This window comes from Anguilla rostrata, chromosome 11 (genome assembly GCF_018555375.3).
Source record: "Anguilla rostrata isolate EN2019 chromosome 11, ASM1855537v3, whole genome shotgun sequence".
NCBI lineage: Eukaryota > Metazoa > Chordata > Actinopteri > Anguilliformes > Anguillidae > Anguilla > Anguilla rostrata.
The window spans coordinates 23,048,799-23,066,463 of record NC_057943.1 but is presented as its reverse complement, the minus strand read 5'-3'; the positions used below and the strand labels follow the sequence as shown (position 1 = coordinate 23,066,463).

General features: G+C 49.7%; 1 protein-coding gene across 1 annotated transcript in view; it reads left to right on the top strand.

Annotated features, from left to right (window-relative positions):
• plxna2 (plexin A2) overlaps nt 1-14,680 on the top strand; it is a 213,662-nt gene extending 198,982 nt beyond the window's left edge. The window contains exons 27-32 of the mRNA XM_064298828.1: nt 4,240-4,339; nt 8,163-8,353; nt 9,567-9,736; nt 10,136-10,348; nt 11,110-11,260; nt 13,903-14,680. Coding sequence (XP_064154898.1) covers nt 4,240-4,339; nt 8,163-8,353; nt 9,567-9,736; nt 10,136-10,348; nt 11,110-11,260; nt 13,903-13,998 — 921 coding nt within the window. The 3' untranslated portion in view covers nt 13,999-14,680. The remainder of the gene's footprint in view (nt 1-4,239; nt 4,340-8,162; nt 8,354-9,566; nt 9,737-10,135; nt 10,349-11,109; nt 11,261-13,902) is intronic.
• The last annotated feature ends 2,985 nt before the right edge of the window (nt 14,681-17,665 follow it).

The window sequence follows — 17,665 nt, the reverse complement described above, 5'->3', positions numbered from 1 at the left end:
TGTTGACTAGATGGTATAAGAGCAATTGACATTCCAGACAAAGCAATGTTTTTCATTGTAAATCTTGCAGTTGGAACTCTTTTGTGTTTCAAGGCTTTAGTGACCTTGTGTGCCATGCAGGCAAGCAGGTTGTGATGTCTTTGGAGGTCATGGGCAAGTCACACATACACCCCCCCCCCCCCCCCCCAAACCCCCGTGTGACCTCACTATACCATAAGAAAGGCAAGAGGGCGAATAGGTGAGGCTCAGACCTACCTGTCCCATCTCTCCAAACCAGCCAATGGCAGCATATTAGTCTGTGCTGTCACAGATGTTTCAAAGCCCTCAATCCTGCAGTAGATGCCTTTTAATGAGCCTGCTTTATTGCACTGAAACCCATGGCACTATGAAACCTCCGGCAACAAGGGAATGACAAGTATGCCTTTCATCCCCAATCCCATCTATCCAGGGAAATCAAAGCCAGCGATGAAAAATGTCTGTCTCCTGCCTCATTTTGTTTTATGTGGTTGGTTTTGTTTTTGTTCTTTGGCGGTCAGCGTAAAGCTTTTTCCTCCCGGTGTTAGCGGGAGAGCTGCCTGCAGGTCATTTTTGTGTGCGGCACAGGGGTTGTAACTGTGCAGCCCGCTGCCCTTGCACAGCCTGCTCCGGTCAGTATCCAGTTCTTTCGCAGTTTTCGCAGAACACTACTTTCGCAAAACACTGCGTGCGCTTTGTTTTATGCCTGTGTACGTGTAGTTATTGGTATGGTCATTTACTAACCAGCTGGCAGTTGTGCATTATACAAGACAGCTAACTTTTCCTTGATAGCTCAGCCAGCTACTGTACGCTATATGACCAGAAGTATCTAGTCTGATAAAGTAACGTTTAATTAGATTCTGTTCACATCTTGTAAATTTGGATTTATCTAATCTTGATGCTACAGATTGCTTTAAATGCACTGTGAACATTGGGTTCTGCTTCACTACATATGTAGCTACAACTAATAACTACTTTAGCCAGCAGCCAGCTGGCTAGTACCGGGCCAGACTACGTGAATAAGCACATGTGTCTGTAAGTGCTGATTCACATATCAAAATTTGACGGTACCGGATGTTTACTGGAGTGGGCTATGCAGGGGCAGCAGGCTGTGCAGTTACTGGGGAAGAGAAAAGGCTTTACAAGCCCCAGGAAGTCAGAGGGTGAGACCTGGAATGGCTGTGGCAGGTATTGCTGGAGATTGAGTCAGCTTTCGGATATGACTCACTCCGAAAAGCCATGGGAAAATAGGCCCTTTTCCACAGCTCCAAATTTCGGCTCTCTTGGCCAAAGTTCAGATCGCACCAAAACAATGAAGCAGTACCCTTTTATCCAAAAGATCGTGGGGTGTTTATTCCTTTTTCAGCATGTGGTTCTTTGATTTTGAAAATCTTTTCAAATTTTATTTTATGTACCTTTTAAAAATGATTTTAATGTGGCTCATTGGGTCCCCACCTGTATTCGGTTATCTGTGTAAGAGGGATGGGAGGTGGATGGCATTGAGGCCACTCGGGGTTGCTACTCGCATCCCCCAGATAGCGATCTATGGTCTGTGCATCAGAGGCATCAGAGATTTGGGAAATGGGGTGGGGGTGGGGAGGCTGAGCCTTATCACACCTGGCCTGGTATCAGGCCCTGCGGCAGGAGATTATACCTGAAGGGCAAATCCACCTGTCTCAATCACTCACAGTTTTATGAAGCTTCCCGTTTTCTAACTGCCATTTGTCTTTCAGCCATGCTTATTTTTATTTTTTCAATTTTTTACGAGGAATAACAGAGCCAAAACAGGAATAGCAAGAAGAGGGAGTGCGGTGGAGGAAGCGGTAATAGGCCCTTCTCTGGCACCACCGTAGGCTCCTGCAGTCAGAGGAGGGGGGAGGCAGGCAAACCTGAGAAGCAGGATGCGAGGGAGGGAGGGGGGAAGGGGGGGTTGGTGATTTGAGGAGAGAGAAGACTTTTTCCATTCAGACCAAGAAAAAACAGAAACGCAGTGGGAGCAATTCAAAGAGGATTCTTGAAGCCTCTCTCTCTCTCTCTCTCTCCCCCTCCCCCTCCTCTCTCGGCCATGGCTATCAGAACCCACATTCCTGCAACCGTGACCCTGGTTTTGGCTGTTGGAGATTAACAAGAGAGGTTGAGTGGGGGCCTGGGGTGCGAGAGGCAGGCGGGGGGGGTTGGTCATTAACCAGGAGGAGGTGGACCATTGTCAGCTGCTTCGGGCATTACTGGCGAGAAGGGCTTTGGGGGAAAAGGAGCTTACGGACCCCTATTCGGAAAAAAGAAAAAAGAAAAGAAAAGAAGAAGAGATTTTTAATAGACTCCCAGCAGCACTTTGATCACATCTGGTCCTTTCACTCCTCTCTCACTGTCACACACGTCTCCACACTCGTGCATAAAAATACCTCCACCAAGCCTGGATGCCAGGTCGCCGTATGCTACTGCACGGCGCTGTCGTGTCGGAAGCACACTGTAGTCCATTTCCCCCGCTCTCAGCGAACATAAAAGCACGCGCGCGTGCACGCAGAAGTGCAAGCATGAGGCAATGCAAAAATACAGGATTTTGGCTCCAGAGAAAGGGAACGGTTTCCACTCGACTCGTTTGTTCTTTTTGTACTGAATCCAGAAAATTTGAAAACATGTCTACGAGTCTCAGGTTAACACACCCACGCATTGGCACGTGCTTGCTGTGGTCACACAGCCCAAGCGAGCGAAGCAGGCTCATCTCTACCGGGCCACGGCGCTAGTGCAGATGTACGTGGAAGCCCTCCCAATGGAGCCCCTTGTGGTGAGGGATGCAGGGAGAAAAAGGATTAATGACGCTGTGATGGGTTAGAGCAGAGGCGGGGGAAATACTGGAGGGAACGGAGGGAGGGAAGAGAGTATTTGCAATATTAACGTGGACCTTTTCGCACACGCCACTTAAAAGACACGTGAAGACAGGGCACTATGGCCCGTTGACTGGAGGGGGGAAAGGGGGGAGCGAGAGAGAGGACGGGAGGGAGAGGTGACCTTAGCAGGGTGACGGGAGGATTCTTTCTCTTTTGAGATCTCAGGTTTGCTTCATTGTCCAGTGGAGGAATCTAAATGAAAGACTTTTTCTCCTGGTTCCCTGTGCCTCAGTGCGGTTCAGATCATTGAGTGTGAGATCAGAGAAGCACCCCCCCCCCCCCCCCCCCACAAAAAAAAGGAAATGGCTACAGAAAAAAATGAAGGTAAAATGGAGGGCAGGCTCTTAGGACTGCGAGACGTCTCAGCTTCACTCCCAGACAACAATGACGCATCAGCGCCCGGGTGTGGATGCGCCAGCAGGACGGCGGCGCTCGCGCGGATCTTCCCCAGCTCCGCGCCGTCCTCGCCGAAGAGCTCGTCATCGGGGCGATGACTGCGGAGCGGCGAGAATGACAACGGAGGCAATCTCGCTCGCCGCGGCCGTGGAGCCCGTCCAGACCGCTCCTCCAGAGGCGTCTCTCAGAGAGCCTCTCCACGGATACAGCCGTTAAACGGCCGAAAGCAGGAGAAAGGCGCTGAGAAGCATCGCGCGTCTGAACGTGGCGTAGGAACGGGGCCGGCGGCGTGGGGAGGGAGGGCTCCGCGCGCTCGTGCTCGCAGACGCGGCCCTCCCTGCGGTGTGAGCGCGCTCGTTAGGCATGCAGATGTTGGGTTAGTGATGTCATCCCTCAGTCCTAACACCACTGTGGGGCTGGGGATAGAAGATGTTTTTATAGGGCCAGTTTATGCTGTTCAACCTTAACAAGCATGTGAAGCATGGCTACATAGACCTTTTTGGTACATGCCAACATTGCATTGGAGTGGGGTGGCAGTGTGGAGTAGTGGTAAGGGCACACTGTTAAGATCTGTGTGGAATAGTGGTAAGAACAGTGTGGGGTATAGGTCTGTGTGGAATAGTGGTAAGAACAGTGTGGGGTGTAGATCTGTGTGGAGTAGTGTTAAGAACAGTGTGGGGTATAGATCTGTGTGGAGTCTTGCAGGTTGCAGGTTGACTCCCTGGTGAGCCACAGGGCACTGCTGTGCCTTTGCGCAGGGCTCGCTACTTGAATGGATAGTACTCACATTGTTGAAATAGCTCAGGAACTTTTCCAGAGTAATTCAATATCGGAATGGAAAAGGAAATATTTATTCCTGTAAACACAATGCGCATGTTTGTTTGTTCTGGCGCCCCCCGCTGAACCAGCCCTCCCCTTCTCTTCCCCTCCTCTGGCGCAGGTGTCGGACCGCTGTGTGGTGGCCTTGGTGCCCAAGCAGACGTCGTCCTACAACATCCCCCCTTCAGCCAGCATATCTCGCACCTCCATCAGCAGATACGGTGAGTCTCACCTCCACCTGTGTCTCACCCCTCTACTGTGCACTCCCTGTCACCAGAAGCGACCATGAAACTGTTTGCAACCACAACCTACTTTACTTGGCAGATTTGGAAGATTTGTTATGTTATTGGATACTTGAATAGAATACTGCCCTCAACCATCATTCATTAAAAAACATTTTACTTTGCAAATTTCTTATGTGATCGGATATTTTAATAGAACGCTGACCTCAAGCAACCATCATTCATCAAAAAACGTCTGTGTTTTCTACTTTCCACATTCATAAAAAAAATTAAAAAAAAACTTTTCCGCTAATCTTTTCTCTGCTCACCATAAAACCGACAAGTCACTCCACTAGTATATTCAGAAACTCGGTGTGTATTTTAAATCAGCCCTGACCTGAAAGAGCTTTGAGGAAATGCAGCCTTCAGGGTAATCTGTGCGTAACCACTGTCTCAGCACCCCGCCTCAGTCTGGAAACAGCACTTAGTCTAACGGTGATGGGCACACCAGGGACTTGCCCAGTTAGGCATTGGACTGACTGCAAATGTAACATCTTTCATGCACACCTCTCGCTATTCAACCTGTGTCTCATAGTTTATGTTTGAATCGCTGTTCTCACCTTGAATCATTTTTCTCACCTTCTGTTTTTTTGTGGGGGGGATCAGTCCTGATTTTTCCTCATTTTCCTGTTTTCTGTAAATATGCTGTGCAGATAAAAATGTAATTACATTGAACTGAGCCATAGACCTAGCTTCAGTAAGTTTGTGTGATTGGTTAGTAAATGCTGTATCATACAGTCTGAAAAGTTGGCAGCTGCACTGCTCTTCCCAGGGTTTTAGCTGCAAGGTATGCGCCTGGCTTGGGAGGCTACTGCTATAGGTACACTAATGTGCTTTAATGACGTAGCTGGTGCGTCCTGTAGGAGGCGCTGTGTCACGCACAGTGAGAACAGTGTGAAAGCTCGCAGGCCACAGGCTGCCGGTGGAGGCTGGCTCTCCTCGCATTGTTTATTTCAGAGCCTGGATGCAGGCTGGGGTTGAGGAGCAGGGAGACGTGGGTAGTCTATCTTACGGTAAGGAATAACAACGGTAGCTCCTCCGCCACGGCCGCTGCCACTCAGGGCCGGGCTGTAATGGGCTGACGCGTGCTACCTCCTTCCCCCCAGGCGCCACTTAGCGCGTGCGCCGCAGGCCCCCATCTGGCCCTCTCCGGGCCCAGGCCCGCGGAGTTGAAGGCCGCTCTGATTGCTAATTATTCGCTGTGAATTACGCTTAACACAAACGAAAACTGAAAATTGCGCGCGGCCAATTACCAGGGATGGGGCTGGAGCGCGAGGCTCGGCAGGAGTGCCGCTCGGCGCCGGTGTGGGCCAACTCCTTTTCTCAGCTCTCAGCTCAGCACGGAGAAGAAACCTTTAAATCCAGCAAGTGATTATAGAGGCCTTTGTGTGCATAGTGTAAAGGAAACACGTTTAATAGAGCTCCAGGTTTCCTGGGCCTGTCAGCTCTTTCCCTCTCCCCAGCCCATCAGATCTACCCTGGCTGTGGGTCTTTAGCAGTGAAGGAGCCTGGAGCTCAGCGGGCAACCATAAACATGCCTTTTTGTGTTGTAGATATGAGGGACATGCAGACCTCTCTGCCTGTCTGTGTTCTGTTCACAGACGGTGCTAAAAGTTCCCCCCCTTCAAAACAAGTCTGTTTTCTCCCTTTACTTGAGCCAACGAATTTGTTTATCTTCACAAAATTACCTTTAGCCTGCCAGATTGGATCAGATTTGACACAGGAAACAATGATTGCCCGTTTTCAAAAGTGTATTTTACTGTTGGTTGTTATTATTGCACACTTGTTTGTGTCCTATGGCGGACGGAAGAGCTTTTAAATTGTTTAACGGCATGTAACGTAACACTGACAGAAATACCCAGCTGTAAAACTTAAGTTACTGGCCTGGGCCAGAAGCCCAACCCCCAGCATTTGGAGACCAGTGTTTACTGGTGTTTTTCAGCAGGGAGGCTATACCTCATTCTTAATGAGGCTGCTGGTATTGTAATGGCCGTTATATAGTGTCTGTATGTGTGCAGGCATGCATGCGTGTGTTTATAAACTCATGCACTCATATTTGTGCGTTAAAGAGTACAGATATACTAGCGCTTGTTTTATTCAACATGTTGAAATAAACGGTACATCATGAAGTTTTTTTGCATCATGTGGTTATGAGTTTTCTTCATTACTCCAAGGAGCCTGAGCCTGTTTTATTGCAAACAGCTTGTTGAATATTTCACCGCGCTCAGGAGATGTAAATGAAAGGACGAAGACGGCGCTCGCGGCGGCGGTGGCGGGGAGGGGCGGGGCTGGCGGGTGGCGCGGGGCCCTGCGCTGCATATAAAACAGGCGGTCTGCTGGCACAGCCCGCCGCCCATCAATCACGCGGCGGCGCGGCGGGCGCAGCTGCGCGCGGGCACCCGCTGATTGATTCATATCAGTTTAATGCGCCGCCACTTAGCATCTCGCCTCAATTTACAGCAAGCGAGCGGTCCTGGACACCGAGCAGACGCCCCCGACCGGAATCGGAAAAAGCGTTACGCTGTTCGCCCGAAAGACGGCTAAAACAAGGGGCAGGTGAACTCGACAGAGAGAGAGAGAGAGAGAGAGAGAGAGAGAGAGAGAGAGGGAGAGATGGAGAGAGAGAGAGAGAGAGGGGGAAAGACAGAGAGACGGACGTGAGAAGTTTTGAAGCAGCCTGTGGCTTAAGCGGGATTTTAAGTCTGCGCTCCCCAAACGCGCGTGGTCCAGTCCACCGCCTTTGAAAACTGCTCAAGGCGCTAAGTCGCCGCGGCTCGCTGACTTTGTTGTCCCGCGCACCCTTTGATGCCGGGTGAGACCCGCCGCTCGCCCGTCCCCAGAGCTCCGCCTGGCTCCGGGGGAAATGCTAATTGGAAGCGGCGAGGACGAGATCTGATTTTCCTTTCGCCCTGGAAGGAAGCATCACGAGGGGGAGGGACAGAGGAGGAGGAGGAGGAGGGGGGGGGGGGAGCGCTTAACTTATTAGAAATCTTTTGATGTATTGATTAGGGCCGTGACAGGGACGCTTCTGCATGTCCCCGGCACAGTGCGGCAGGGGGACGGTGTTTATTAATGCCTTTAAAAAGGAGAGGGGGCAGAGACGCGTCTCATCCTGCATGAGGGATGGGCCGGGGACAGATGCATTCTCGCCGGAGCGAGGGCCCTGGCGGCCAGCGGGCGGAGCTTAATGAAATATCAGAGTACCGCATCAGTCTCTCTCACGGGGCTCGCTGGCACAACCTGACCGCATCGAGGGCCCGGAATGTTCTGGCCGGAGAGTGTAGACCCAACGTTCTTCCTCTCTCTCTCTCTCTCTCTCTCTCTCTCTCTCTCTCATCGTCACAGGTCCTTAAAATGAAATTATCCAGCGATGCACTTTACTTATGTGGTGTAACTAATCTGGAGTCATTCCATTTGCAGCTGGGCATGGAGGAGAGAGAGAGGGCACAGGGGTCTGAGCTTTGTAATGAGCTCCTGAAGAATGGGTATGATTACCTGGGGAGCAGTGTGGAGGTGTGTGTAGCTGTGTGTGTGTGTGTGTGTGCAGGTGCACACAGCTGAGCTGTGTTGAGGCTACACTCCACACTACCTGTGCAGTGAAGGCCTTTTAAGGGCACGGCTCATTGTGGCAGCATTGGCTGTGAGCGGGTGGGCTCTCAGACAGAGTGCTCCTGGGCTGCTGTGTCACATTACGCTCTCTCTGTTTCTCTCTCTATCCCTCCGCCCGCCGCTCCCTCCCTCCCTCCCTCCCTCCCTCCCGCAGACTCCACCTTCCGGTACACAGGCAGCCCCGACAGCCTGCGCTCCCGCGCCCCCATGATCACGCCCGACCTGGAGAGCGGCGTCAAGGTGTGGCACCTGGTCAAGAACCACGAGCACGGCGACCAGAAGGAGGGCGACCGCGGCAGCAAGATGGTGTCCGAGATCTACCTGACCCGCCTGCTGGCCACCAAGGTACCGTGCCTCCGAAGTGCTGAGACCCGCGCTCTCTCCTGTCACCACCAGAAGACTTCTAACTGACAACCCACAAGGGCTATTCAGCTAGGATCCTCAGTGGCATGGTCAGGTGGTATCATGGAAATGTCTGTAAGATTTGGGCCTCTTCAAAGGGAATTTGACCGTAAAATGAAATTTTACTTGTAGAAGAGTAGCTGTCCTCGTGATTAAAATGAGAACTGCTTAGGTTCTACGTAACGAAAATGCCCCTGGGGCAAATTGCACGCATTTAATGTAACTATGGTGTGAATAACTGATTTGTGCAGTTGACTTATAGCAAGCTATTTCAGATACGTTTACAACTTCTACACTATTTGGTTGTCATAATGCAGTAAATCCGGCAAGGACATTCGGTTTATAGAATACTGACGATGAGACAGAATGGGGGAGAGGAGGCGTAGGCGTTAAGCCAAGCAAGGAGAAATGTATGGTTGACATTCGTTGACATTCTCTCATATGAGAGCTGATATTTTCCGCATCTACACACTTCAATAAATTATCTGACAAAAATATCACACTTGTCTCTTGCTTATTCATTGTAGTCTTTCCTCAACAGAGAAACAACCTGCTTGACTTGTCATTTTAGTGGAACAAAGACAGAAGTAGCCGAGAAATCAATTTGCAGTATATAACTGCAGTAAAAACTAAATGTTTTCAATGTGGGGTCACTTCAGGTGTCGTTACACTGTTTACAAGGTTGGGTCTGTTACTTCCAAGAGTAGCCATCACATCAAAGCCTATATCGAAATAGCCCAATGGTTGTTGTAGGCCCAGGTGGTTATGTATGTAAATGGTGTCTAGATGCCTAGAGGGGTGGAAATCTAGCTTGAGAGATGGCTTGACATAAACAGACTTGGTTAGCGCTAATTTAGCTCATGTTTTACCCGGATTTTTCCTGGCAATGTCCTAGTCAGCTAGAAAACATTTTTCAGCCAAAATGTAGAATGGTTTGACCGAATTTAGACTTTGAATTTAGAATTTGGTGAAAACCCGGCTACGTTTGGTTGAGCAGTGAAAGGCCACGGCCGATGTCTGCTAGTGTTTCTGTACTCCCCGCAGACAGAACAGGGGCTGTGAGGTAGAGGGCGTGGTTGCGTTGAGGCCTGTCAGTGGATGGAATCTGGGTGTGTCTCTGGTGCATCTCCATCTCTGCTGTGTGTGTGTGTTTCAGGGCACGCTGCAGAAGTTCGTGGACGACCTGTTCGAGACGCTCTTCAGCACCGTGCACCGTGGCAGCGCCCTGCCCCTCGCCATCAAGTACATGTTCGACTTCCTGGACGAGCAGGCGGACAAGCACGGCATCCACGACACGGACGTGCGTCACACGTGGAAGAGCAACTGGTGAGGGCGGCCGGCCGGTTGGGTGACGCAGAGCGCAGCCCTCAGGCGGGGAGGGGAACTGCAGGGAGCTCAGGGAAATGAGAGCCACAGCATATCGATAGACCTTGAGCAGAAATAGATTTGCGCGTAGGAGCTCTGTGAAACCAAGGGTCTCAAATTGCAGCCCTGGAGGGCCTCACTGTCTGTAGGATTTTATGTTTTCCTTTCAGCCAACAGGTAAATTTAGGCCTTGGAAACAATGTATGTGGACTCTTTAGCCAACCGGTTTCTTAAATTAAGTGCTGAAACAAAGCCAGCAGGCACTGTAGCCCTCTAGGACTGGAGATCCCGAAGCGTAAAGACTGTTGGTTGTTTAAAATGTGTCCCTTTATACCCATCTCTCTGTTTGCGTTCTCCCAGCCTCCCGCTGCGTTTCTGGGTGAACGTGATAAAGAACCCGCAGTTCGTCTTCGACATCCACAAGAGCAGCATCACGGACGCCTGCCTGTCGGTGGTGGCCCAGACCTTCATGGACTCCTGCTCCACCTCCGAACACCGCCTGGGCAAGGACTCCCCCTCCAACAAGCTGCTCTACGCCAAGGACATCCCCAACTACAAGAGCTGGGTGGAGAGGTGAGGCTCCGTCAGGAATCATGCGGGTTTGAGAGCTCCCTTTCTCTCTCTGTCGGTCCCTGTCTCTCCCAAACATGGAGCTACAAGTGAGAAGGGAGGTAAAGGAAACTTTTCAAAGCTCCCTCACTTTTCTTTCTGAAAGGGTGTCACTGGAGTTTCATTGTGACACTGAAAGTGATCTCAGGGACGTAGATATTTTTTTGCGGTCTTAAACAATGCTCTCAAAAGTTATAGAATAACTTTATTTTTCCCAAGGGCAACTTCAGGTAAAGGAGATGTATGAGACCGAGGTGGTTGACAGTGGAAATATAGAGCTCTAAAACAAGCTATTACAGTTTTATGAAGGGAGTTTAGTTTGTGGTGGAATATTTATGCGTGTGACAGCTGCTTGGGCGGATGGACCCAGTTACAGAACTCAAGATGGTACCGTGCCAGTGTCGGCTACAGCCGGCACAAATGGCTGCAGCATCAACCAGGGGGGAGGAGTTTCATTTGGAGGGATGTCCGTGTCTCATTGTGCACCAGCGACCTCCTCTGGGCAAGTCATTAAGTGTCCTCCTCTGTTTGTGTGAGCTTCACTAGTGGACTGAAGGAAAGAGCCTTCAGGTTTCAGAGGGGAGGATGTGCTTGTTTGCAGTCTGCCAAATCACCAGATTGGGTGTTGGGTTCAGCACGAACACAGAAAGCGGGCAAATTTGAAATCTGCACCCAGGGCCGACTGCTCTGACCCTCGCCCCCCCCCCCGCCTTGCGTCTCCCCAGGTACTACGCTGATATAAACCGGCTGCCCGCCATCAGCGACCAGGACATGAACGCCTACCTGGCGGAGCAGGCCCGCCTGCACTCCACCGAATTCAACATGCTGAGCGCCCTCAACGAGATCTACTCCTACGTCAGCAAGTACAGCGAAGAGGTGAGCCGCGTCCGCGTTAGCGTTAGCACGCCCCAGCCCCTGTGTGGAGCATTCGCTTCTTTACACAGCGTGTCTCTGTGTTAAAACCGTGACAGATTGGAGCCTGAGTCCTCCAGCAGAAGCAATGTTGTGTTTTTTTTTTTGTTGTTGTTGTTAATTTGTTTAGTGTAAATGGCATTTGGTGAATGATCTGCTGGGTAATCCGCGGGTCTTTAATAACAAAGCGGCGTTTTCTCTCTGAACGCTCCGTGCGGTGTTTTTGGTGCTGTAATTGAGTGCAGTGCTCTTCAGTTTGGAATGCCGGGTCCTTATCCTCATTGTGTCTTTAGAATCCTGGCTAGGTCAGAAATAGAGCTCTTGTGCGGCGTCGCTGTAAATGACTGTTTTGTCTGTGGTGCCCTGAACAGGGCCTTGAGACACTTCTGTGTCACAATGACACTGGCAATCCAAAAATACGTTATTATGTAAGTAATTATACAGTGCAGTGTATCTGGGATATTTATATAAGCTTTCGAAAACATGACGTAATACTAAATTCTTCCCTTTCACAAATTGATTGTTCCAAGCTGTGGTCTATGGGTACTTGCCGGCTGCAGCCAGGCCTAAAATCCTACGGATTGCTTGCCGCTGCTGTGGAAAGATGGATCGAGAAGGACCAGCACCCATTTAGCTGAGCACCAGGTTGCTTCACACCATGATGCCTGGAGCACTGTTTTGGTGTGTAGCCGTCGCCGAGCGGTGAGCGATAGCGGTAGCTCTTTCCATTCACCTGCGGAGAACAGCTGCAGTCCAGCAGATCGGCTCTTATAAACATCACAGGAGAGGCCGCCGCCCTCAGAGGGCTGCGATCAATGCCCAGGCAGGTGTCCGTCACTCAGCTGTGTGACCCTGGTGATACAGGCACTGTGTGCGGAATATCAGGCCATCTCCTGGTGCCCATTAGCCTGACCTTTGCATGAGCCTGCATATGAAAAACACCAAACTGGCCCTCTCACACACAGCCCACCTGCAGCAGCTGCAGAGAGAGCAGCCTCTGGCATTCTCTCCTCTCTCTCTCCTCTGCCATTTCTCTCCCCCACTATCCTTTTTCTACTCTTTCTCTTCTGCCTTTCCCTCTCCTCTGTCTCCTCGGTATTTTCTCCCAACCGCTCTCATCTCTCTGCTCGCTCTTTGTTTCTCCCAATTCCTCTCTGCCTCTCCTCTCTCATCAATATCTTCCCCCCTCTCTCTCTTTTCTCTTTCTCCTTGTTTCTCTGCTCTCCCCCCGTTCCCAGTGTGCAGTGGTTAAGCCCACCCCCCCCCCCCCTCTGGTGAGTTTGTTTTCTCACAGCCCTTCAGAGGGGCTGTGCAGCGGGCTCTCTGGAATACGGCCGGCTTAAAGGGATTTGCGGAAATGGCGGGAGGAGCCGCACCTGCGCGGGCCGGGCGCATTAATAATAGACGGGGCCGCCGGTGACCGGGGCCCCGGACCCCGCCAGCATCTCAAAGCTCTTTAGCGGGTGAAGGGGAAGAGGGGCGCACTGGAGCCCCACACTGGAGCCCCAAGCAGGGTCGCTGCCAGGCCTGTGCCTCCTCCATGAGGAACATGTTTTTTTGTTTAGTTTTTTGTTTTTTTTTAATGACAAGTTACATCCCAGCCAGTGCTTAACGTTCCCGCAACATTGCCTGTGACGTTGTGAGAATGTTATGTGTTAGCTGGGAATGTGCCAGATCGACTCTTTTTAAAAAACTAACGTTTCCTCTTGCTTTTTCTCTGCAGTCTGTCGATGAGGAAAGAGTCACATGCACACTTTGTAGTGAAAGGGGAAAGCAGAGGTTGTCATATTAACAGTTCCCTTTGTCTTTCTTACATTTGATTGATGTCAGGATTAAGAAGCGTGCGATGCCATTCTGACACTGGTTTTATTGATCTAATTTATTTTCTCTCTTTGATATTCACATAAAATCACAAGTGCCGTTGGGGGTGTCACTCTCACATTCATTCAGACCTCGCATCCGGGGAGATGCAGCAGCCTCTGCGGGGTTCTCTTTTGAGCAAGACTTGACAAATGGCATGTTAATATAAAAAAACGTATTAGGCGATACGGCAGAGGTGTGTGATTACAGATATCATCTAACAATGCTGTGGCTTTCTCTTTGACGTTAGACATTAATAAGATTTTCCCTCTTAATTTATATTCATACAATATCTGTGCCATTAAACCTTATGCACACGCTGCTAAACTCCGCCAGATATTGCAGCCTCATTCTTTTGTGACGGCAAAAGAAAAAAAAGTGGCTGTATTTCCATTGGCGTAAATTAGAATGTCAAAAATTTTATGTCCTAATTTAGTCGGTCATGCTTAATGAAAACAACCGTAAAAATTTAATCAACATTGTAAAATGCCAGACCTTAAGTCTTAAGTTGACACTTTTGCATAAAAATGTAATCCAAATTGATAAAAGAGGTGCGATTCAGAATGCACGCCTTCACGGCGTGAAATACCGCGTATGTATTTCCACAGCAGTAACAGAATCATCGCTGACAAAATGGCGTCATTGTCAGCAGAGCGCTGGGATACGGCCGCCGTGACCGCCCTGCGTGGCGGGGAGCTCCTGTGTCCGCGTGTTTAGCAGGCCTTTCCCCTGTCTTTGTGCTGCAGCTCACGGCAGCTCTGGAGCAGGACGAGCAGGCCAAGAAGCAGAGGCTGGCCTACAAGGTGGAGCAGCTGATCGGCGCCATGTCCCTGGAGAGCTGAGACCGGTCGCCCGGAGCAACTGTCCGTCAGCAGCGCCCCGCCCGAGCCCCAGGACCTACAGCACCGCGGGCCGGGAGCACCACTGGACTCAAGGACTTTTATTTTGGAAGGAAGATATAGAAAAATATTGACTTGATTTAATTTCTTTTTGAAAAGCAAAGGCCGCGTCCGGCAGCTGCTGGGAGACTACTGTGAAGGCTGAAGAGTAGGGGCGCCGAGGGGGTCAGCGTGTGAAAAACAGAAAGAGAAGACAGAGGGAGGTGAAGGGCTTCCTGAGGTGTCGCAGATTCCTTTCTCTGGCAGAGCCCCTGCGCGTCACCGGCGGGGTCGAGGCTCGAGTGCTGGGCGGACCGCACACTGCTGCAGCGACAGGACTCCACGGAGGAGACCAGCGCTGCCATGTGACAGCCAGGGTACTCTCGCAGGAACCAACGGGGCGAAGGACACGCATCAGAGAGAGCGAGAGAGAGAGAGAGAGAGGGAGGACCAGCCTCGCACGGCCCCACACCTGATTTCCCGAGCTGCCGACCCGAGAGTGTGCTCCCAGATTTTATTTTTGTACGCGTACATTTTACTTTGCGTCGGGCTTTGAGCTCGGCGACTCGGACAGCTGTCGCATTCTGATTGTGGTTTGTGTAGACCTTTATTCGATCGTATAGTGGGGGGGGAGGGAGGGAGGGGAAGGGGGAGGGGGGTGGGGAACAAAAGACTGGTACATGTCTTCTGCTCTCAGTGTCTCCACCACACATTTGCACATTTTGAAACATAACCCCGTTCCTTCAGAGGACTCGGAATCCGTAGTTACGCGTCTGTGTCGTCGGAAGAGAAGCGGAATTCCGCGTGGAGGGTTTGGAGTTCAGGGTGGGCCGTGTCAGCTTCTGATGCCAGCACCCCTCAGTATGTACAGGGGCTGACAGGCAACCTGTGTGGGACTGAGATGCTAACATAGGTAAGGACCAACAACCAGGGACCTCATCCTTTTAAAGACTGTCCTCAGTAAAAAACAAAAATGGGTTCCTTCCTTAGCTGTAAACAGGCCGTTCTTTCGTCATCGGTGTACGTTCCGTTTAATGCATATTCATGTGTGTGAATGTACAAATGCAGGCGCGTTTTAGTTTTGGCGACGACATACTTCATGTTTCCTTCACAGAAGGAGCCAGTTTAACTGTAGCCCATCACAGGATAGATGCTAAAGTCATTCTTTTGTTTACTCTTATCAGAAAGCTGCTTGCATCCATCCTGCCCTCCTTGGCATCACACCCCGCTTGTGGCTGCATTGCCAGACCACACACACTGCAGTTACACAGTATGAAGAATGTCAGACGTAGACCTCGGTGAATAGACTGAAACTTTTTAGTGGTCCTGAGGGAACAGAAGAAGCAGGGGAATGGTGTTAGGACTTCAGTCCACCAATATTAACCACATAGGCCAAGCTGTGTTTTTTTTTTTTTTTTTTTTTTTAATTAAAAATGTATGTATTTTTATTGTGTCATGCCGAAGAAGGGTCTTGTTTTCTTCCGTCTTCCTCTCATTTTCAGTGCCAAGGAATCGCATTAGTCACAGGCGGACGCTTAGGTGCTCGCAGGCTTTTCCATTTCCCTCCCGGCTATCAGTGAGCTCTCTACGAAAAATGGATTTTATCTCGCGAGGTCCTCTTATGGTTTGACTTGGTGCCAAAAGATCACGTTATGTAAACTGTTCGAGGAATGGTTAATGCTTTACGTAAAGGGACCAAACGCTTCAGAGTCTGAGAGAGAGACTGTGTAAAGGCATTTGTGTGATGGGAGAGCCGAGCAGTAAGCTGGAGCCCTCTACCACGTCTTCTCTCTCCCCTGGCCTGCTCGTGATCCCAGGCAGGAAGACAGCAGGCTCTGGAGAAGAAATACTTAGTGTAAAATATTTAGTTGGATAGAGTTGTGTGGTCATGTTCGACATGAAGTTTATTAACAGGAAGCATGATGTAAAGAAGACAGATGTCAAGTGTAATGCATGGTACCAGATAGAGCTTTAGTAGAACCCGCCCATCTGAAGTTGCAGTGAAGTAGGTTTACATAACAGTTAGCCGCGGCAGAACCTCTATTTCAGCGACTGGAGGACCAAATACTGTAGATGGAGTCATTGGTTTTGTTTCAGTATTACTGTTTGTGCACAGAACTCTGTTGTAGTTCATTGTTTACATCGGAAAACTTAATACTTGAAATAGGTAGGAGTGAAGATGTACAGTGCAGTCTGTAAGTATTTGGACAGGAACACTATTTTTGTTATTTTGCCTGTGTATTCCAGAACAGTTGTATTTGAAATGAAACAGTGGATATGAGGTTAAAGTGCAGACTGCCAGCTTTAATTTGAGGGAATTTACATCCATACCGGGCATACCATTAGCAATTACAGCCCTGTTTATTCAGTTTGCCCATTGTTGATCCAAAACAACAAAATTTGTGTCACTGTCCAAATACTTACAGTCTGCGCTACATATTGAGCTTATTTATGCATGTAACATCACACGAAAAAGGAACTTAATGGATGAAAGGTGCTGTTCTCTGTGGCCTTTGGCCCCATTTAATGAATGCTCCTGAGTGGTACACAAGTCCCCCAGTTTTTGTTAGCGCAACCTTTGTTGCGCAGGCTCAGCTGTATGAACTTGGCATATTCTTTTTCAGTAGTCTCCCAGGAGTCACCCCTTTTAAATATATTTGATTAAACGCGAAGTAAAAATTTTAAAAAGCAAAGATGATATAGCTTCACACTTGAAGGCTGTGTGTCCCTTGTCTTGTCAACAGCGTTTGATGAGAGTATCATAATGAAAAGGTGCAAGGGAGTGAGAGAGAGAGAGAGAGAGAGAGAGAGAGCCCTTTAGCACTGGTTTCCTCCTCTGACTTTGAAGCAAGACTTTGATCTTTGCAAGCCGTGTTCACCGTGTGATCAGGAGATAAAAAAAAAACACATCAAAAAAGGAGAGAAAAAATGACGGGAGACCTGTTGGGTGCTTGACATGTGATTAATGTGTCCAGGGGGGGGGGGGGGCTGTCAGCTGCCAGTCGCTGGGCACAGCTGTACACCGCTGGCCTCAAACACACGGCACACAGGACAGCCATAAAGCCTTGGGCCCGTCTGTACTGTCCCAGTCTCCTCAGCTGCTTTCCTTCCTGGGTTCCACACATCAGGTTAGGGCATCGGTCAGCTGACTCCTTTTCGTACCTCATAGCTGCCTTTTACGTTTTTAGCTAGTTTTAGTTTTTTCTTCCATTAGAACAGTCAGGCACTGCTTTGCAGAATCTTCTCATTTCCATTGCATTGCACTCGATCAGGCCAGAATGCTGCAGGTTGGCTAATAGATCAAACCCTTTGTAATGGAGTGCTATTTAACGTTTTACCAGACGGATTGAAGCCGGTGTTCCCTGTGTAGCAGTCAGTGGGGAAAAAGGTGGAGGAAAAAAATGTCCGCATGATCTTGAGAAATGGCTGTTGTATATTCACAGATTGCATTCATCTAATACAGAGTCAAAGACTTGGCTTTAGTACAGAGTCAGCATTCCACAGCAAAGTGCTTCCCTTGTCTTTGTTATACATGAACCACAGTGAAACCTGTGCACATTGAATTTCCTTTCATTGAGGCAAAAGTCTTGAAGTCTTAATTTACAGTTTTCACCCATTTTATGAACGATAT